Source organism: Prionailurus bengalensis, chromosome B1 (genome assembly GCF_016509475.1).
Source record: "Prionailurus bengalensis isolate Pbe53 chromosome B1, Fcat_Pben_1.1_paternal_pri, whole genome shotgun sequence".
In the NCBI taxonomy this organism is placed as follows: Eukaryota; Metazoa; Chordata; class Mammalia; order Carnivora; family Felidae; genus Prionailurus; species Prionailurus bengalensis.
The window spans coordinates 170,274,823-170,296,904 of record NC_057344.1 but is presented as its reverse complement, the minus strand read 5'-3'; the positions used below and the strand labels follow the sequence as shown (position 1 = coordinate 170,296,904).

The following is a 22,082-nucleotide window of genomic DNA, read 5'->3' as shown; positions in this document are numbered from 1 at the left end:
CAAGCAGGCTCCACACTGTCAGTGCAGAGCCTGATGCGGGGCTCAGACTCATGAATTGTGAGATCATGACCTGAGCTGAAATTGAGAGTTGGCTGCTTCACCAACTGAGCCACCCAGGCGCCTGACTTTTTTTGTTGTTGTTGTTTTATTTTTTGTTCTTGCTTCTTTTTAAATATCCTTTCCATTTCTTCAGTAGCAACTTGGAGAAAGTTCTACTCACAAGTGATTGTGTCGAAGGTCTTAGAAGAACAAGGTGTTTCATACCTACCTTACTAGAATTACCTTATTTTGTGTTTATAAAGCAAGTTGCTAAGCACAGTGAGGAAGATATAGTTCAATAACCAGAAGTTTGAGCATATTCTTGATATTGCCATACCTTTGTCCAAGTTGGACTAAATGATCTCCATTTTCCTTTCTGTTTTAAGATTGTATAACTTGAAGTCCTTTATTCCTGTACCTATGATCCAGTACCTTAAAACTATCTATCTCTAGTAGGCAGAATAATGGTTTCCCACCATCACCCCCATCCTGTCAAAGGTGTCTATGTCCCAATTCCTGGAAACTGTGAATATGTTACCTGACAGCAAAAAGGACTTTTCAGATGTAATTAAGTTAGAGATCTTGAGATGGGAAGATTATTTTGGATTATTGGATGGGCCCAATGTCATCACAAGGGTACTTACAATGGGGAGGCACAGGGTACCTTGATGGTTCAGTCCGTTGAGCATCTGACCCTTAATTGCAGCTCAGGTCATGATCCCAGGAGCTTGCTTGAGGTTGTCTCTCCCCCTCTCCCTCTGCTCCTCTACCCTGCTTACCCTCTATCTATCTCAAAAAAAAAAAAAAAAAAAAAAAAAAAGAGGCACAAAAGTCAGTGAGCAGATGTGGCAATGAAAGTAGAGACTGTTACACTATACTTTGAAGAAGGAGGAAGAGACCAAGATCAAGGAATGCAGGTGACCCCTAGACCCTGGGAAGGGGAAGCTAATGGATTTTTCCCTAGAGCCTTAGTGAGAGCGTAGCCCTCCTGACACCTTGATTTATGCCCAGTCCCATTTGGAACTTCTGACTTTCAGAATTGCAAGGCAATATATTTTTGTTGTTTTAAGCCACTCACTATGTTTGTGGTAATTTTTTACAGCAGCCCTAGGAAACTAATATACTATGTATCTAAAATCCATATATATATATATGAAACTTTAGGATTCATAAATCCTGTATCTCTCCCTCTAATATTTTGTTCTCTACGGGATGAAATGGGATATAGATACATTCAAGCAGAGTCAGTACATGGCCAATAGCACCATGCAAAGATTTGAGTTCTATGATTTACTCAGATCAAATACTAGCTCCATCATTTGCTAGATTTCTGGCTTTAGACTTGTCACATACTTCTCTGTGTCTCAGTTTCCTCCTCTGAAAAGTTAGGATAATGATAGTGCCTCTGTTCCTTATACAATTGAAGGACTCAATGCTCAAAAAAATACATATATCAGCTTCATGTGGCAACTTCCAAGCTTTCCATAAGTACTCTCTCCAGCAGTTTCTTCTCCTGTGTGCAGTGTTTGGAATCTGGAGAAGAGCATACCTAGGTGAGGTTGGAATCATGACAATAAGAATAGTCAGGAGGACATAAGAGCTAAACCTGGATACCCCAGGAGGAGGCAGGAATAAGGATTTGCCTGAGGCTGGGTCCAATTTTCTCGACTTCTGAGTTTTCACTGCCTTTGTTGCTCTTGGTTTTCAATCTATTCTGGGAATTCCACAGAGACTAAGATCACTTCTCTTCATCACACTGATATTTATGAAACCATGAAGCTGAGATGAGATGCAGGTATTATAACCTCTAAAGGAGATTCCTGTCACATCCCAACCCATTAAAAGGGATTGATCTCATTTAGCTGATTATTCAGCCTTTTTTTTGACGTAGAAAACTGCAGAAGATTTTAATCTTTCATTGTTTGATTTTGATTTATTTATGATATGTATATATTTGGGAGAACGGAAGAAAAAGGGCACCTATACCTTTAAGAAAGAGTGCCGGTTTTTGTGGAGTAAAAAGATGAAAGGCATTAGGAAAATGGTGAAGGCACTCTACCCACTTATTATTCTGATGTTATTGTTCAACACTTTCATCTCTTCTGGTTTTGCAATGTGAATTTTTCAGAGGATGAGAGGGAAAGTTTTTTTTTTTTTTCCCCCCACTGTCTCCATTTGCAGGATGTTCCTAATTCAGTTGCTGCCTGGCTTTTCAGTGTTGTAAAGCACATCACCCGGGATTGGATGTTCCTGAATGTGATTTTGGCACTCACCTTGATGGCAGTTTTATCGCAGAGATGAGCAGAATAACAAAGGCCAATAAATAATATTTCTGACGATGTCTGTAGAAACCAAAATATTCATATGGGAGGAGAAGTTTGGTTTGGTAGGAAGGTGGTTTCCATTAGAGGCTTGTTCCTTTTCTCTCAACTGGATGGCTGGGCAGTGATGACAGCTGCTGTGTTTGTAAAGTATTATAATTTACAGTGTGTCTTCAGGTGCATTTTACATATGATCCTACAACTCCTTTGTCAGCTGGATTATATCTATTCCCATATTAGAGAAGAGAAAATCTAGTTCCAGAAAAGTAAACTGATTTCCCCAAGTTCTTGCAGCTACTAAGTGCCAAAGCGTTGGCTCAAGATGGGTTCCCCCCCCACTACATGTTGCTTCCCCCCAAAAGTTGATTCAAGTAAATAAACTGTGAGTCTCAGTTTCCTCCCATATAAGGTGTGTGTACAGACTCACTAGACTGGATGCAGCATCACAAGCTCTGAATGAAAGAAGCAATGCAGGTAATGTTAATGCAAGAAATTGTCTAGATCTAAGGGAATGACATTACACGCAGCATCAGGAGACATACGCCACTAAAGAGGGTGGCTGCCACCAAGCTTCAGTTACTGTTTTTGTACAAGAACGCAACAAAACTAATGTTGTCAGATTCTGTTTTTTGAAGAACAGACAAAAATCTATATTTTCAAGTGAAACTTCCCCGTGCTTGATTAATACAAAGTTGGCAGAATTGAGACATTTTTCTAAGGTCTCTATGGCGGAGGAGTGGGGCACCTTCATTTTCATTAACTCAGATGTGCTATGAAATCAAGATTGTTTCAGCTTAGCTTTCTGGAAAAATACATTTTTGTTTGTTTGGTATGAAGGATTCATTAGGTTCATTGACTTTTCAGTTAATGTCTAGGCCAACTCAATAATTGATTTGGACAAGTAGATAATTCCTGAGGTAATAACTGAAATTCATTAACTTATATGGTCTTAGAGCATTACAAAAACAGAAAACACACTCTTCAGAAATCTTTGCATGCAAAGATTGTGCCCATGCATTTCTTTCATGCCACCAAGGGGGCACCCAGAGTTAGAAAGGAGGGATTTTTATGGCATGTGATGTATATGCTCCGCTTTGTTGTTTTCACTCTTAGAATTAATGGTGCATCCAAACAAATGTAACTGGAAATTTAACTCATTAAAAAGATTTAATTTTTGATCATTGTGTAAATATGAGGTTTAACTTTGCCGTTCAGGCTTATGAGGCTGATGACATGTAAATTTGGACTTGGTGTTCCATGAAAGGGAGGTATGTGCAAAGTGACCTCCAAACGCTGAAGGAGATGGGAGACTGAAGAAAAAGGCAGATAAGTCCAACTTGATAAGAAATGGCTTATTAAGGGGTTTATGGACAGCAGTCTTGGGCTTCTGCCCAAGATGAGGAGATGTCCACAACCCCACTTCCTGTAAGACCTGCTTTTGTCTCCTAGAGGCTGGGAGTACTGATGAGGAACAACTGGGGGGAAATGTTTGAGAATAGTTGTGGGTCATAGTCATAGCACCAGGGCAGATCAAGAACACTATGCCTCAAGGGTGTACTTAAGGGTTATTATGTGTGTGATTAAATAAAAAGAAAGAATGTGGAGGGGGGGATGCTGTGCTCAAGGCTTCAGGTTCTCTGAGTGGTTATCATGGTGGAATTGTCCAAGATGAAGTTAGTCTGATTCACATAGTTGGTTATAATGATGGGGGTGATAGTGCTGTTGGTGGTGTGTGTAGATAACGTTTTATAATAATGGTAATACTAATAATCAAAAGGTAACATTTATTGAGTGTTTATTATGCATCAGGATTCATGCCAAGGGCTTTTCTATTCAGTAAATCATTGAATCTGAAAACATCCTCATGAAGGAGGCATTTGTGTCCCTATTTTATAGATAAGAAAAACTCAAATTTGAAGAGATTAAATAACTGTCCAAGAATGTACAGTTTTTAAGAGGCAAATTCAAACCAAGTTCTAATTAAATGTGTGGGAAAGAGGCCAGAAGGTACTTATTGAGCATCTACGACGTACCGGGTCATATTTTTGGTTCTTAATTCTTGTAAACAAAACTACAAAACTTAGTTCCTGCTTTGGCAGGGTAATATTTTATTTGGGGGGAACAGACAGCAAATCAATAACCAAACACCAGGTAATGTCTAGCAGTGCTAGGTGCTATAAAGGAAAGAATTGGGTATGAAGGTAGAGGGCCCATTTTCCATATGATGATGGGTGAAGGTCTGTGTAAAGCAATGACATCCAGCCAGAGATAGTAGAATGAAGTGGAGGGATGAGTGAGGGGAATTTCTAGGACTGTCCCTGTGACAGTTCGTCCATGGTATATTTCATCACTCAGTTCTAGAACAGTATGGCCCATTGGTTGGGTGTATTTAAGAGGGGTATATAGTATCTTCCCGTGGCAAAAGCAAGGACTTAGGAGGCAGACCCAGGTTAAAATTTTGGTTCCGTTCCTTTTTTCCTGAGGTATTTGGGCACCTTAAGTTTATTCTAAGCTTTAGTTTCCTTATTTGTAAAGCTTGAATTATAATCCTTATCTCTTGATAAATGAAAGTTCTACATGTAAAGTCCCAAGAACTACATATCTATGCAGTCATACAGTAACTAATAATTATTATAATTATTTTTATAATCTGTGTCTTATAAAGGGACACAGAGAAGTTCCCTGGGGGGTGCATCTCAGAACATGCATATAGATATAGGGATTTACAGAATAGCATGGAGAGGGAGGGGGAGAGAGAGAGACAGAGACAGAGAGAGAGAGAGAAAGAAAGAGATATAAAATTCTCATCCTTTACGAAGGCCCACAGCCCTGCTTCCACAGGCAAGCACCTGCTCTTTAAAATGGCAGTTCCAGGGGGCACCTGGGTGACTCAGTTGCTTAAACATCTGACTCTTCATCTCAGCTCAGGTCATGATCTCGGGGTTGTGAGTTCGAGCACTGCATTGCAGTGCTCTGTGCTGGGCATGAAGCATACTTAAAAAATAAACAGATAAAAATAAATAAATAAATAAATAAATAAATAAATAAATAAATAAAACGGTGTTTCCTGGAGCCAGGTTCGCCCATTGCCTGCTAATCAAAAAGTCTGTCTGAGTCTAGTCCCAGTTTACCTTCTGACATGCTGTGTGGCTCTAAACGAATCATTTCACCTCTTTGTTCTCAGGTAGAGGAGGAAAGATCTCTACACCTTCCCCATCTCCAAGGAATATCTTCAGACTGAAACAAGAAAGTTTAAAATGCCCCTCTTGTGATGGTACTTCCTGTTACATGTGTGAACATAATTTAGGAAAGAGTTAAACCTCTTTAAATCACAAACATTTATCTCACAGGTGATGAATTAGGTCTATAGCCATCTGTGTTTGGGCAACAGCTTTATCCTGGGGAGATAGTAATAAAACCAGAGGGTGATTTGGTGGTTCATCTTGGCTCAGTGGAAACATGTGGATTTTGGAAAGATGTGCATCTGGTTCCAGTTTTCCAAATTACTGAATTTTGATTCTGTCACCCTGTTTAGGACACTTATCCTCTCTGAGCCTAGCTTTCTCAGTCTACAAATAAAGCAGGCAATAACAACGTGTAAGCGATTGTAAGGATTATGAATGTAAAGTTCTAGCATTCTATCTGCCATTGATGTTTTAAAATGTTACTTTTGGTTTTGGTTTTTATTTTTGTTTAAGACCTGAATTCCTGGAGGTGTCTGGGGGCCCCTATTTCAGGAGGCCTTTTTAAACCATTGCCAGGCTGGACAGGCAAAGGGTCAAATGGAAATAACCCACTGGATTTCCTCCAGCCGGAGGAGCTGGGTCTGCTCCAGGGATCCTCTGTCAGGGAGCCGTGGGGACTAATTCTTGGCCTGAATTCCAGTGGCAGCTCCTGTGGGCATGGGGGCTTCAGTGGGCATGGGGGCTCCAGAATTGCCCCAAGATGATGAAGTAACTGGAATACTACAATTTCACAGTGGCTCTTACAAGGCAGGAGCAGGTTGAGGACATAAATCGGCTATTGCGTAACCTCTATGTCTTGTGCGTAGCAATTTCCGTCCCTTGCCAACATATCTGCATTTGCTGCAGGCTCTGGTGAGGCTTCAGGTCACTCCTAAGATTCATCTGTTTAATCAGTGGAAGGGCAGAAGTGGCCTGCCTTTATGAATATCTGGGTCGGCTCTCTCAAAACAAGCAGGCTGCAAATCCCAATGGCTTCTCAGCACTGTCTCAGATGCATCCATCCTTCATTACGCTATTCCCATGGTAACCCCTAGGAAGGGAGAAGAAGGACAGTAACCATTGAGCGGCTATTTTTAGATTTCTGGCCAGATGCTTTGACAAATCTGTTGAGGGACAGAAAATGACACAAATGTAGACGAGGATTTTTTTTTTTTTTTTTTGGCCAAAGACAATATCATTTAAATTCATCTTATAAAACTTTGGGAAATCATTCAACCTATTTCTACCTCTAGGAAGATCTACTTCCAAATCATACCCCCAAAAATTGTTCAATAAGGTCTTTTTAGAACACTTTACTTAACAGCTTATTCTAATAGATAACCAAATTTCCTACCCTCATTTTATCCCGTATTCAGTCTCAGTTCTCAGACCAAGGGAGTTGGGAATAAGACTGAGTATGATTGCTCCAGTTGTGGGCTACACAGCCCTGAAGGAATCATTCATTTAGACCCTGCTATACACATTTTGTGCAACTATCTGCACTCGCCCTGCTGCACTTACTTTTTTTTAATGTAAATTCCTCCCTTCCTCCTTAAAAACCTTCGGGAATTTCCCATTGCTCTGAGGTTGAAGCTCACAGATCTTTAAGGTGGTTATAAAGGTACAACATGATATAGATCCTGCATACCTGTCCAGAATCATCAGTACTAATATAGTTCTCTTTCTTTGTGTTTTGGCAAAAGACTTTCTTTCTTTTTTTTTATTTTTAAATTTTTAATGTTTATTTATTTTTGAGTGAGAGAGGGAGAGATAGAGCACAAGCTGGGGAGGGGGAGAGGGAGACACAGAATCCAAAGCAGGCTCCAGGCTCAGAGCTGTCAACACAGAGCCCGACGCAGTGCTTGAACTCACGAACCCTGAGATCATGACCTGAGCTGAAGTCAGACGCCTAACCGACGGAGTAACCCAGGTGTCCCAAAAGACCTTCTTTCAGAGTCTCAAACATGCCATCTTCCTCCCATCTCAAGGTCTTTGCACTTACCTATAATACTTTACCCCATGCTTTCTTACCTACTTAATTTCTCTAACTCCTTCTTGTCCTTCAGAGCAGAGCTCAAATATCAGAAAACACTTTCTCAAACTCTGAAACAAGAAAAGGCACACCTTCAGTAGCCTCTGATAACAACTTGTGCATTTCCTTTCCAACACTTAACAGGTTGTGAATCTATATTTATTTATGTAAATAAAAAAAAACTATGAGCTTCAGGTTGTTAGGGAACAATATTGTTTGTTTACCATTATATATCTAGTACCTTAGCACCATGTTTGGCAAATAAATTATTCTAGTCACTGAATGAATGACTAGCGGTTATTTTAAAGGGACATAAACTCAGTTTCTCCGTCAGGTCAAGCTGTCAGTGTAATTGCACTGGAGCTCCTTAAAATGTAATATGAATCCAAATTCCCCAGAGAACTTGTTAAAATGCAGATTCTGACTCAGCAGATCTAGGGTGAAGACTTTTTTTCTGCATTTCCAACTGGTATCTAACTAGTAGAACTTGGTTGCACATTGGAATCACCTTCAGAGCTCTAAAAAAAAAAAAAATCACAATTCTGAGATTTTCACTCCTGGTGATTCTGATTTAATTGTTATGTACTTGGCCTGGGCTTTGGGCATTTTTAAAAACTCCCCAATTTATTCTAATATCCAACACATTTGGAGATCCATTGATTGTAGGTGAAGCTCATTCTCAACAGGAGGTAAAGAGATATCTTTGTTTCCTTTTACATTAAACAGCATCCAACATGGCCACTAATAGGGGTCCATCTTATTACTACTTTTTAAATGCGTGCCCCTTAGAGACACACAGAGACACACAGAAAAGTGGTACAAGCAAAGAGAATCCTATATGAGTTGGTTACTGTGACGGCAGAATGGTCCGATCTTAAACTCTCCCACCTCTACTCATGGGGAAAATGTATGTCTTCTCAAATATTTCAAAAGTTACGTGTAGCTACTGAAAAAAGTGGAACATGTTGGTGGAATCAAATGTGGATCTAGCAGCCTTGCAGCCCGAGGAACAATGCATACTTACGCTCATAATGTCATCAGAGAAAAGGGACCCAGAGTGCACTTCCAGGAGCTGCAGTATTTGTCGTGAGTTTCTTGATTCCCTACTTGCCCATAACCATGAACATGAAGATAACCCATAGGTTCTTGGGCATTTTGTTTCTCTCTTTGAAAACCAATGCTTCTTCATCTACAGCATAGTAACAATCCCCCTTTCTTGTCATTAACTCCACTCATTTTTTTCCCACTGATTCATTCTTGTTTGTGTTTTTAATCTTACAAATCCCACAATGTGGAGTGTAACTGAGCACAGTAGTGCATGTCAAGCCCTACACTAGTTGTTTTCATTTTCTTGGTTACTTAGTCCCCTCAGCAAACCTGCTAGGTAGATCACATTTGACAGTTGACAAAACTTACTAGTTTGAGGCTTACTAGTTCATTAGCTTCTCCAAAACACAAAGATGGCCAGTGGCAGAGTCTAGATGTATCTAATGTTTCTCTACTCCAGTATTAATTAACAGTGTATAGGCCAAATTCAGCCTTCAAATATTGTGGTCCACATGGTCTGAATACATTTTTAATGCGGTTCTGGCATTTAGAAAGAATAAAATTTTCCATAAAACGCCAGATTTTGGGGTACCTGGGTGGCTCAGTCGGTTAAGTGTCCAACTCTTGATTTCAGCTCAGGTCATGATCTCATGGTTCATGGGATCAAGCCCTGCATCTGCCTCTGTGCTGACAGTGTGAAGCCTGCTTGGGATTTTCTCTCTCCCTCTCTTTCTGCCCCTCTCCTGCTCATGCTCTCTCTGTCTCTCTTAAATAAATAAATAACCTAAAAAAATCAGATTTCAAGCTTATATTTAAAATAATCATGTCATAAATAAATAAATAAATAAATTAATTAATTAATCATGTCTGACAACACTGAGTAACGTGCCTGACAGCCTGAAGCTTGCCTAAAGCTGAGTGACATTTTTTTATCTTTCAGATGACTTTTTACCTCTCACTAATATCTCTTTTATTTCTGGTCTGGCCCAGCATTTATGACACCTGTTTGGTCCCTCCAAGTCTCTGGGTTTTCAGCTTAGCGAGTAAACTCTATTGAGGGAAGCAGTGATTCTTTCATCCCTGATATATTGTGTCATCAGGAAAAAATGTCCTCTTTCTTGGTGAGGTGGACATCATTGCCTTGCCTTCTTAATGACTTTAGACCTTTTTAGGATTATGTTTACATTCACCTCCGATGCACTGTTCTGACTTCTTTGAATAGAAAGTGGTGGAGCTTAGTATTCTACCTTCTGATTCTAGCATTTAGTTGTCTGGACTGGTTTCCAATCAAAGTTTTGCGTTAACAGGGGTTTGTAAGTTGTGTCCTTGTGTTTCAACAACTGTGGCCCAATGAAAACTCACGTATCCCTTGGTCTCATGGTATAGTTGTATTTCGTTTAGTCTCCTTCAAGGAAGACTGTGACAAGGAAGAAAAGGATCTTTCCTAATGTTGTCAGAGCCTATGTTGTGTGGCCCTAGCAGTACTAGGCAGGTTTTCTCAGGAATGCAGTCACTGACTTCATAGAAGACAAGATTCACACACAGAGAATCGTCTTGCTTGTGAGAGTTGCTTGCCTCTGTTGTAGTGTACCTGTTTCCTTCCTTCCTTTCCATGCCTGGCTCTGACCCGCTGCCCACTATGGTGTTGGTTTCTATGCACTCCCTCTGGGTCACTGCAGAGCTTTCTAGCGGCACATTGTAGCTCTGTTGCTCAACAGAGTGCATGCACATTTGCTGTGCTACTTAAACCTCAGAACAATCCTATGATATGCATCTTGTTATTTACAGGAAATAGTGGCGCAAAGACCATAAACTTTGTTAAATTGATAAGTGGGAGGGTTTTCAAATGGTGAAATACTAACCTTGACTGTTCTGTCACATTTTTTACTTTGGGTTTAAGAGGCAGATCTAGTAATTGAAAAATGTCTACAAAACACAAGAGAGATCATTCAATCATTCCTTATTTTACCACATGGTATGCCATGTGAGACATCATCAACTGAAGATACACCATTATTTGATTTGCCACTGAGAACAGAAAAAACACTGTGAATTAAATTATGCCATTTAAATTATGTTGACTGTTATCCACTTTTTAATTACAGATTTTCTAACATAAAAACATGTCTTAGAATTGACAAATATGGCACTTCAACTTTACTGCATACTTTTAATGTATAACACACTGAAATGCTAATTGTCTTAAAATAATAAGATGTAAGAAAGTAAATGCAAATATTGACACTATACTACAATGTTTTTTCTTCAGCAACCATCAACTGACCTAGAATTTGACCGTGTAGTGATTTATACCACTTGCCTTCGTGTTGTACGAACAACCTTTGAAAGATGTGAACTGGTTAGAAAGATCTTCCAAAACCATCGAGTAAAATTTGAAGAGAAAAACATAGCTTTGAACGGTGACTATGGAAAAGAGCTAGATGAGCGATGCCGGCGTGTTTCTGAAGCTCCTTCCCTCCCTGTCGTGTTCATCGATGGCCATTACCTTGGGGTAAGTACTCCACTAAGGAAAATCTTCTTTTTTATTGAACCCAACCAGCATTGTTAGAAATCTATAAGCCTATGACAAGGCAACTTGCAACATAACTCCTGGGAAATTTGCTATTTTTTTGGAGTTCCAACCAAAGGAATTGAAGCACTTATTTCTGTCCCAAATGATGTGTTGCTAACAGTGTTCATCCCTACAGAAGCATGGTGAGATAAAATCAGCATTAAATTGCCTTTTTGAATAGGAATACATTTTTTAAATGTTCAGTTGACTTGAGTTTTGCATTATGAAGCTTGACATGTGAGATAAAAACTATTTTTTAGTGCACACAAGAAAAACAGAATATTTATAAAGATGTACATTTGTGAATTCTCTTATACCCCATTATCGAACACTCAGTTTCCTACCTAATGAAACTGAGATGGTGGTCCTGAAACAAAATCAATAAGAAATGGGGCCTGGAGCCAGAATTTTATCTGCTTGTTGTTAAAAATTATTCTGAATTTTGGTAATTTGTCAGTGTGAGACACAAATTTAGGCTTACAGGAAGAAGAGAAAACTCCCAGAGAAGCCAGGAAACATGACTGCTTCATTTTTCTTTGAATAATACTGTTAGCATTAATTAACCCCCATCGATCTAAGAGCACGCACAATCGCACAGTCATTAAGAAGCCCGAGAAGAGGGCTCTGGACAGTGCACTTTAGAAAGAGTAAGAACAAAGAGCCAAAGGACACCAGTGGTTGAGGGGGTGGGACTGACTCCCCCCAGATCACTTATCAGGGAACAAAGAGCTGCTGTCAAAAGGCAGATGGATATTTGGATCTTGGATTTGTTTCGCATCTGGTCTTAACCCTCAGCTTTCAGGGGAGGTTAGAAAAAATCCAGAGCAGGAAATGCTCATGTTTTGTTACAGGGAAACTGTTCTGATATTCTGTCTAGAGCCATCACTGTTAGAGACAGCCTGTCATCTTATGGAAAGATAAATGCAGTGAAGCCATGATTCCTGGGTATGACTTCTGCAATCCTACTTTTAACCTGAGCTGGACACAGACTACATTCTGAGGCAGAGGACTTTTGATTTGATGCATTGAGCCTCTTTTATCATATTTCAACATGTACCCTTAGGTCCCAGAAAGCTACAACAATGGCAGTCATGAGTGATAAATTAATAATAATAGTAGTAATAATGATACTATACTGCACTCTCAGCTTTACACATTCATCTCATCGAATGCCCAGGATAGCCTCAGAGAACAACTCTGCTCTACTGGTTGAGAAGCAAGACAGCCTTGTTTCAAATTCATGCTCCGACACGTCTATGTGATTCTGGGCAATTTAGAAATCACTCTGTGCCTGGGTTTTCTCATTTGTAAAAGGAGAAGCATAATAGAACCTTTCTCACAGACTAATTGTGAGAATTTTACCATATGTAATATATACAAATGCTCAATTCTTGTGCCTGGAACAAAGTATGTTTTTAATAAACAGTAACAACTTTATCCTTATTTTGCAAAAGAGAACATTAATTATTTTGCTTCAAGTCACAAAGCCAGTCAAGTGACAGGGCCAGGACTCAAAGTTAGGTCTGCCAGACTCCTCAAACCCCAGCTTTTTTGGCACATCACCTCAAGGAAAGGGATCTTTGATACTTTGTTTGCTGATGCAGTCTTAATACCTAGAAAAGGGTTTTGGCACAAAGTGCTCAGAAATGTATGTTGAATGAGTATATGATGCTCTATTGTCCTTTCATATTCTTTCCTTCTCTCTGACATTCTCCTACCATGAAAGGATCTGATAAACTCACCCACACCAGGAGGAAAAAAATCACTGATAAGGGTTTTGGTCATTTGCCTTTTAACCCTGGAAAAATTCTGATGATGGTAGAAGATATTTCCCTTTGTGGAATTTTGGTTTCTGTGATCTACCCAATTAAACATAGTGGGTGACTGCCTCCTTATACAGGTGGAAGGTTGGCTTTACCTGATGCGCTGCTTTTGACCATACTTATCTTCTTCCTACTTCTAAGATGATCTAACAGGAAGTAATGCTATTTTTCTTTCCATTTGATGGACAGAGGGAGAGTGTGACAGACAAGAGAGGTGGGGTGCAGATTTTTTCTCAATTGCTTTTTTCTGTGATTACTTTATTAATACAGTGGCCTAGAGAAGGAAAGATCACAGAGGTACTACCTTATTGCTTCTGCAATTTGAAGCTAATGCCCCAAATCTGGAAAGAGACCAGAGACGGATTTCTTTTTCCTCTTCATTTTTTTCTTATAAAGGAGATTTACTTCTAAATCTATAATTTAAATGGAGGCAAACACCCCAGAAAACAACTTCTACAACAAACTCCCCTCCTCCTACAAAAACCCCTTTATTTAAATTCCAGTGTGCAGTTGTAAATGTAACACAGTGCTGGAACTGGAGAGAGAGCCTTTTCCCTGCAGAGTTCATTCATCTGAAATGGAAGGATGCCCTCTGCTGGGTTTTGGCACATGGTGAAGCATGATTCCTAGGGAGGAAAAGAAGCTGATGTTGGTAGTTTCCTTAACATCTGTGATGTTTTAAACGGTCACACGAAACCATTTGACTTGGCTTAAATTTAGATGAGTGAGAAAAATCAAGATGTATGAATCATCTGTGCAATACAACTGTTTGAAAGGAGGGAGAGAGAGAAATCGAGAGGGGCAGAGAATGAAGTCGACAGAACAGAAACAGGCATATGGAGGCACACTGTGGGAGACAGTGAGATGGGGTGGAGAGAGCATGAGGCCGTTTTGCAACAGCTCCCTTATTTTCCTGCATCATTCCTGCCAGACCCAGGGATAGGTGGTGCCAGACCCAGGGATGGGTCTCCACTGCAGGGACCTTAACAGAGTACAATGGGAAAGAGCAGAGGAATTAACAAGAATGCTCAGCTCTTTTTTCCTGATGACCCTCATTCCCAGTCAGACTTCTATGTAAAGATAGAAGCAATGAAACAGTCAAGGGAAAGAAATTGCTTTAGAAAACAAATCTTCACTGTCCTGGCATGCTCCATCGGGGGAGGGAGGGTCAAGGAGCTAGTTGGGGGCTGGGAGGGGTGTAGGGTGGGGAAGCAAGTTCAGCTTGAAACTTTTAAAGCAATAATCGTGTTGATTTGGCATCAGGAGATCTTTACACAAAAAAATTGTGTTCCTGAAGTTTGGACATAAGTTATCTTAGAAATTCTAGTAGGAAATAGGTTAGAAATAGTGTGTTGATTCTGGACCAACCATAAAACTTTTACAGTAAAAATCTATAAAACCCACATTGGAACTGAGCTATAAAACATAGAATGAATCAGAGTGGAGACTCTGGTAATGAAGAGGAGTAGAAGAGCTGTTGATCTAGGCAGGTCTCTTAAACTAGCTGATATTGAGCTGTGACTGCTTGATAATTCGGTATCCATTGAAAGTGCTATTTTATTCAGTTCAAGAATGAAGGAATTGTTACCAAGCATAGGTAGTTTATAGACTAGAAATATAGGCTCTAAGCAAGCTTTCAGAGAGAACTTGTATAACTTCTCTGCAGAAATGGGCCACCAAAGAAGCCTGTGCCACAATTAGGAAGCTGCTGGCTCCAGAAATGCCTCTGGATTTGGTCCTCTCCAGAAAAACAGATGATTTGTTCTCTGCCCCTTTTCCTACATAATTCTGTTCCTAAGTAAAGTCTCCAGTGAATGAGTATATCTGTGGTTACTGAATCAGTCACATATGAAAACAACGGAGGACAATGGGAAATGTAGCTTTTAGGTTTCTGGCCTTTACAGTACAGGAAGACACTTTAGAAGGAGATTGGATTGGTTACGAGTGAGCTGAACCACAGGATCTGCCAGATGCACTGTTTTGTTTGTTTTAATCAGATTATTGAGGTACAATTTACATATAATAAACTGTATCCATTTAAATTATAATTTGATGGGTTTGGGCAGATATTTACACCCGTGAATCTATTAATACACTTGAAATACAGAGCATTTCCACCCCCACACCCCCAAATATTCCTCATGCCAATTGACAGTCAGTCCCTTCCTCCAACCCCTGTCCCTTGGTGACCATTAATCTTTCTGTCAATATAGTTTTCTATTCTTCTAATGTCTTTATCTGGTTTTGGTGTCAGGATGATGATGACCTCATCAGGTGAGTTTGGTAGTGCTCTAACTTGTGCAATTTTAATTTCTGGTTCTCTTTATTCTTTGGTGTAGAGTATTAAATCATTCAGCATCACTTTGCTTTTATGTGAAGGGCTTCTTATACACTATTATTGTAGTGTGGGTCTGCTGTAGATGAATTCTTTCAGCATTTTTATGTCTGAAAAAATTCCATCTTTGGTTCTTATAAGATATCTTTGCTGGATATAGAATTCTAAGGTTGAAAGGATTTTTTTTTCTTTTAGTACTTAAGGGACATTGCTCCTCTATCTTCCATTTGCATTACTTCTGATAAAACGTATGCTGTCATCCTTATCTTTGTTCCTCTGTATGTGTGTCTTCTCCTTCCCCTTGCTGCTTTTAAGATTTTTCTTTTAATCACTTGATTTCAGAAACTTGATTATGATATATCTTGGTATAGCTTTCTTCATGTTTCTTTTGCTTAGGGTTCATTGACATTCTTGGATGTGTAGTTTTTTCTTTTAATCTAATTTGGAACAGTTTCAGCCATTATTTTTTCTTTCTTTTTTTTAATATGAAATTTATTGTCAAATTGGTTTCCGTACAACATCCAGTGCTCATCCCAACAGGTACCCTCCTCAATACCCATCACCCACCCTGCCCTCCCTCCCACCCCCCATCAACCCTCAGATTGTTCTCAGTTTTTACGAGTCTTTTATGGTTTGGCTCACTCCCTCTCTTTTTTTTTTTTCCTTTCCCCCATGGTCTTCTGTTAAGTTTCTCAGGGCCACATAAGAGTGAAAACATATGGTATCTGTCTTTCTCTGTATGACTTATTTCACTTAGCATAACACTCCAGTTCCATCCACGTTGCTACAAAAGGGCATATTTCATTATTTCTCATTGTCATGTAGTATTCCATTGTGTATATAAACCACAATTTCTTTATCCATTCATCAGTTGATGGACATTTAGGCTCTTTCCATAATTTGACTATTGTTGAAAGTGCTGCCATAAATATTGGGGTGCAAGTGCCCCTATGCATCATCACTTCTGTATCCCTTGGGTAAAGTCTTAGCAATGCTATTGCTGGGTCACAGGGTAGATCTGTTTTTAATTTTTTGAGGAACCTCCACACTGTTTTCCAGAGTGGCTGCACCAGTTTGCATTCCCACCAACAGTGCAAGAGGGTTCCCATTTCTCCACATCCTCGCCAGCATCTGTAGTTTCCTGATTTGTTCATTTTGGCCACTCTGACTGGCATGAGGTGATACATGAGTGTGGTTTTGATTTGTATTGGCCTGATGCAGAGTGACGTTGAGCATCTTTTCATGTGCCTGTTGGCCATCTGGATGTCTTCTTTAGAGAAGTGTCTATTCATGTTTTCTGCCCATTTCTTCACTGGATTATTTGTTTTTCGGGTGTGGAGTTTGGTGAGTTCTTTATAGATTTTGGATACTAGCCCTTTGTCCGATATGTCATTTGCAAATATCTTTTCCTATTCCATTGGTTGCCTTTTAGTTTTGTTGATTGTTTCCTTTGCAGTGTGGAAGGTTTTTATCTTCATGAGGTCCCAATAGTTCATTTTTGCTTTTAATTCCCTTGCCTTTGGAGATGTGTCAAGTAAGAAATTGCTGCGGCTGAGGTCAGAGAGGTTTTTTCCTGCTTTCTCCTCTAGGGTTTTGATGGTTCCCTGTCTCACATTCAGGTCCTTTATCCATTTGAGTTTATTTTTGTGAATGGTGTGAGAAAGTGGTCTAGTTTCATTCTTCTGCATGTTGTGTCCAGCTCTCCCAGCACCATTTGTTAAAGAGACTACCTTTTTTCCATTGGATATTCTTTCCTGCTTTGTCAAAGATTAGTTGGCCATACTTTTGTGGGTCCAATTCTGGAGTCTCTATTCTATTCCATTGGTCTATGTGTCTGTTTTTGTGCCAATACCATGCTGTCTTGATGATTACAACTTTGTAGTAGAGGCTAAAGTCTGGGATTATGATGCCTCCCGCTTTGGTCTTCTTCTTCAATGTTATTTTGGTTATTCGGGTCTTTTGTGGTTCCATACAAATTTTAGGATTACTTGTTCTAGCTTTGAGAAGAATGCTGGTGCAATTTTGATTGGGATTGCATTGAATGTGTAGATAGCTTTGGGTAGTATTGACATTTTAACAATATTTATTCTTCCAATCCATGAGCATGGAATGTTTTTCCATTTCTCTATATCTTCTTCAATTTCCTTCATAACTTTCTATAGTTTTCAGCATATAGATCTTTTACATCTTTGGTTAGGTTTATTCCTAGGTATTTTATGCTTCTTGGTGCAATTGTGAATGGGATCAGTTTCTTTATTTGTCTTTCTGTTGCTTCATTATTAGTGTATAAGAATGCAACTGATTTCTGTTTATTGATTTTGTATCCTGTGACTTTGCTGAATTCATGTATCCGTTCTAGTAGACTTTTATTTTTTCAAATATTATTTAGATCTTCCCTTCCTTCTCTTCTTTTCAGAGGCTCTACTTACATGCATATTAGGCTGCTTGAAGTTGTTCCATAGCTCACTCCTTTTCATTTTGGATAGTTTCTCTTGCTATGTCTCCTAATCTATTCCTAATCTTTTCTTGTAAAATGTCTAATCTTGTGTTAATCCTATCCAGTTTATTTTTTTTAATTTCAGGAATTATAATTTTATCTTCAGGCATTTAATTTTAAAAATATATATATATTCCATATCTCTACTTAACGTGTTCAATATATCTTCTGGCTTTTTTAACATATGGGATATAGGTATAATAACTTGTTTTAATCTCCTTGCCTGACAATTCTAACATCTGTGCCAGTTCTGGGTTGGTTTTAATTGATTGATTTTTTTCCCACATGGGGAGTCATATTTTCTACTTCTTTACCTGCCTGGTAATTTTTTTATTGGATTCTGCATATTGTGAATCTTATCTGGTTGGGTAAAAGTATTCCTTGTTGGGAAATTTTTGTATTCCTATAAATATTCTTTTTTTTAAATGTTTATTTATTTTGAGGGAAAGAGAAACCAAGCAAGCAGAGGAGGGGCAGAGAGAGATGGAGAGAAAGAATTTCACACAGGCTTCACACTGTCAGCGCAGAACCTGATGCAGGGCTGGATCTCACAAACCCATGAGATCATGACCTGAGCTGAAATCAAGAGTCAGATGCTTAACTGATGAAGCACTCAGGCGCCCCTGTATTTCTATAAATATTCTTAAACTTTTTTGCTGAGATGCAATTAAGTTACTTGGAAAAAGTTTGCTATTTGGGGTTCTGTTTTGAAGATTTTCAAGACACAATTAGCTTTAGTCCAAAGCTAATTATTCCCCATTATGGAAGCATAATATTGTGGGATCTTTATCTAATGCCCCACTGATTACTGGGAACAGGCATTCTTCTCAGACCTTTTCCTGGGTACTGTCCCTTTTAATCTTTTCAGGTTCTTTTGCTAGCCTTCCGTACTTGCCTTACATGCATGTGCTGATGAGTACGCTGCTGAACGCAAGCTGGCTCTCTGCACATCTTCAGAGTTCTCCACGAAGCCCTTCATTCTCTAGTACTTTGTCCTGTAAACTCTAGCCATCTTAGTCTCCTGGGCTTTTAGTTCTATTTCCTCAACCCAGAGTGTCTACCAGGTTCTTAGGTTCCCTTTTCCTGTACACAGCTTGGAAAACTGAAGAACTCACTTCATTTATTTCCTGGCTCCCAGGAAAGATGAGTGGGAGGATGAGTGGGGGGTGGGGAATGTTTGATAATTTTGGTTTCTTTATGGGAATGTGTTATGATATTAAATAAGTAGTGTCATAAACCACCAATGTAACCAATGTAAAGTTAGATGTTTTGTTAGGTTTTGAAACCATTCTATTTTAAACCTCTTGAAAATATTTCCCATATATATGAGAAGTGGTTTTTAAATGTTGGGGCCATATTCTTCTTTGAAAATCTGATGAAAGTTATAGACCTTCTCATTATACATGTACACAATCTTCTTTACAATATAAGAGCTTTCTGAGAATTTATCCCTAGGTAACTAACTTTTCAATAAAAGGAGTACTTTGGAGACGGTGCCTACTGGAGTATATCCCACTTCTTAGTTGTCTTTGAAGATTTTACTTAGTAATGTGACCCACTTCTTCACAAGTGAGTACAATAATATCTCATGCTGATATTTTTGTATTTAATTATGGAATCAATGAATTTAGAACTTTATCTTTTCTTTTTTTTTTTTTTTTTTTTTTGGAAGTCATTAGTATCCTTTGTGGTCATTTTCTTAATCATTAGCAATTTCATCAGAGGTCCAAATGGACGGAGAATCTTCTGAACATTCGTCTACCCCTGTTGTCTTGGATCTTATTTGTAATAGACACAGTAAATATTTAATCTTCAAGCCTCCTTCGTCAAAGTCATAAATTATTTGTTTCTGGCCTGTTCCCTCCACTTCAGAAAGCACGGGGTTAGAGAAGTCTGAAATAAGCCTAAGTCAGGTTCTTGGAATTTAAATTAGGCAATATTTTCTTGTGTGATTGCTTCTTTGTCCTTTTTTTTTCTACTTAATTGAGGATAGTTTTTGTTAGCAACAACAATGACAATAACAGTAAAAGCTAACTTGAATGATATACTCTGCCAAGCGTTTTGCCTCCTTGTTCTCTCGTACATTGTAAAATAGTACGGTGAATAGTACTACTATCATCTTTCCCACCCCCAATTTCATACCTGAAGAAAAGTAAAGCTTAGAGAATTTACGAAACAGTTTAAATACCTTCAGATCACAAGTGGCAGAGTGAGGATTCAGCTTTGGGTGTGTCTGACTCTAGAGCTTGGACCCTTTAAAATCAAGTCTGCAAAGTTCTTAACCTTCATCTCCCTGGCTTTCAATTCTACTATTTAGCAGCATAGTCACACCCTGAATTACTTCATCAGGTGAAACTTCTCCACATTCAAGATCTTAAACTTAGAAACATCCTGCTGTGGCCACAATGTTCTGTCCTTCTATCTATCCCCTTGTCTCTCATTGAACTTGTTCTGTCATCAGTGATATTGTGTGTCCTTTTGCCTTTTCTACTTCTCTCAGCTTATAGTCACAATTTTGGTTTCACTTGTTTCCCTCCCTTACTGTATTCAGGAATATGGTAATACTTAGTCTGTTATCACCTGCTGGACAGGCTCTGTGGAGCTCCCAAGTTTGTCCATTCCCAGTCCTACGCAACCGTTTTTCCTTCATCCGTTTTTCCTCTTTTCCTCTAGTATAACCAAGGGCATTATTGGAGAATATCTAAAGTCATAGCAAAGAAGTCTCCAATGAAGTTGTATTATCAGCATTATCTAGGCTCATTGTCTAATTTTCATATCAATACTTTGTTGGTTTTCTTTTGTGACCCACATAAGCAACTGCTCCAGTGTTTTCTAATTTCACCAAACAGAAGTCCCATTGCCATCTTCTGCTCTCTCTTTATCACATCCATTATTATCTTTCTCTTTTTCTAGTCTTCAAGTCTATTTGCAGCTCTAATCTTGTAGGGTATTTTAATTTTACAGATATTTTACCTAAACGTTAAAAAAAAAAAAACTAGCATAGAATGATGCCTCATCATTTGTTACTTATTTCAGTTCTCTGGTTTTGATTAGTGACCCCACAATTTTCCCAGTCACAGAGGCTCAAAATCTCGGTTTTCTTTTACTCCATCTTTCTCTTACTCGTATCTGATCACTTGCCAAGGTTTACACTGTATCCATTGGGATCTTCATTTTCACATTTTGGGAGCTCCTCCTGGAAAATAAGAGTAGCAAAGTAAAGTGGAAGCAGACATCTGGATACAAGAGTAAGTTCTTTTCCTTGCTAGTATGGGTATTGGTCCAGTTATTTGGTCAATTTCTTTAAGATGAAGATAATAAAATACCTACAACATTGGGCATTTTGAGAATTAAGTGAGATGAAGCATAAAAACTCACAGTGCCTGGAACATGGTGCACTCTAACCCTTTGCTAATATTATTAAGGCAAAAGCTTTAGAGAAAACATATACTTAGGATGTATAGGTGGGGAGAGATAGAGATAATAAAAAGAATTAAGAGAAGGCTGGGTCAATAAATCATGCGAGGAGAAAAGGTGGAGTATATTCTGAGTCTATCCTCAGACATCAATGTCCAAGAGGTCTGATTCATGGGGGCAGGATGCTGCACAGCATCTGAGCTTCTGGTTAGTGGTAGTGTTTTTAATATGAAGCAAGTACTATGGTCAAATGCCATTCAGTGTCATGTGAGCTGATATGTGGGCTGTTAGAGATATTCCATCTCAGTTCATGACACTTTTCCATAAATATTAAACACAATTATTTAAATAGTGTTGGGTGCTTGGGTGGCTCAGTCAGTTAAGTGTCCAGCTCTTGGCTTCCGCTCAGGTCGTGATCTCATGGTTCATGAGTTTGAGCCCTGAATCTGGCTCTTTGATGTCAGTACAGAGTCTGCTTCAGATCCTCTGTCCCCCTCTTTCTCTGCCCCTCCCCTGCTTGCTCTCTCTCTCTCTCTCTCTCTCTCTCTCAAAAATAAACATTTAAAATAAATAAACAAAGTTATGTTTATTCATTTTGGTACTAGGTAGGTTATTAATATCTTCACTAACAATGCTATCTACAACATATTACTGAGAGTTTGTGAGATTAAAAAATTATTAGCAACACACATATTTTTTCTTAAGATGAAACATACCAGTTACTTATAAGATACTCTACACTATTATTTGCTTACAATATGACAATGATTTTCTT

General features: G+C 38.9%; 1 protein-coding gene across 2 annotated transcripts in view; it reads left to right on the top strand.

The window, feature by feature from the left end:
• GRXCR1 (glutaredoxin and cysteine rich domain containing 1) overlaps window positions 1–22,082 on the top strand; it is a 314,493-nt gene that overhangs the window by 244,007 nt on the left and 48,404 nt on the right. The window contains exon 3 of one of the 2 annotated variants that reach the window (XR_006296195.1): window positions 10,933–11,176. Coding sequence is in view for 1 of the 2 variants with exons in the window: in XM_043572750.1 (XP_043428685.1) it covers window positions 10,933–11,175 (243 nt within the window). In the remaining variant the exon portion in view is untranslated. Of the gene's footprint in view, window positions 1–10,932; window positions 11,177–22,082 lie in introns of those variants that run through there. The other variant, XM_043572750.1, reaches the window with a different exon arrangement.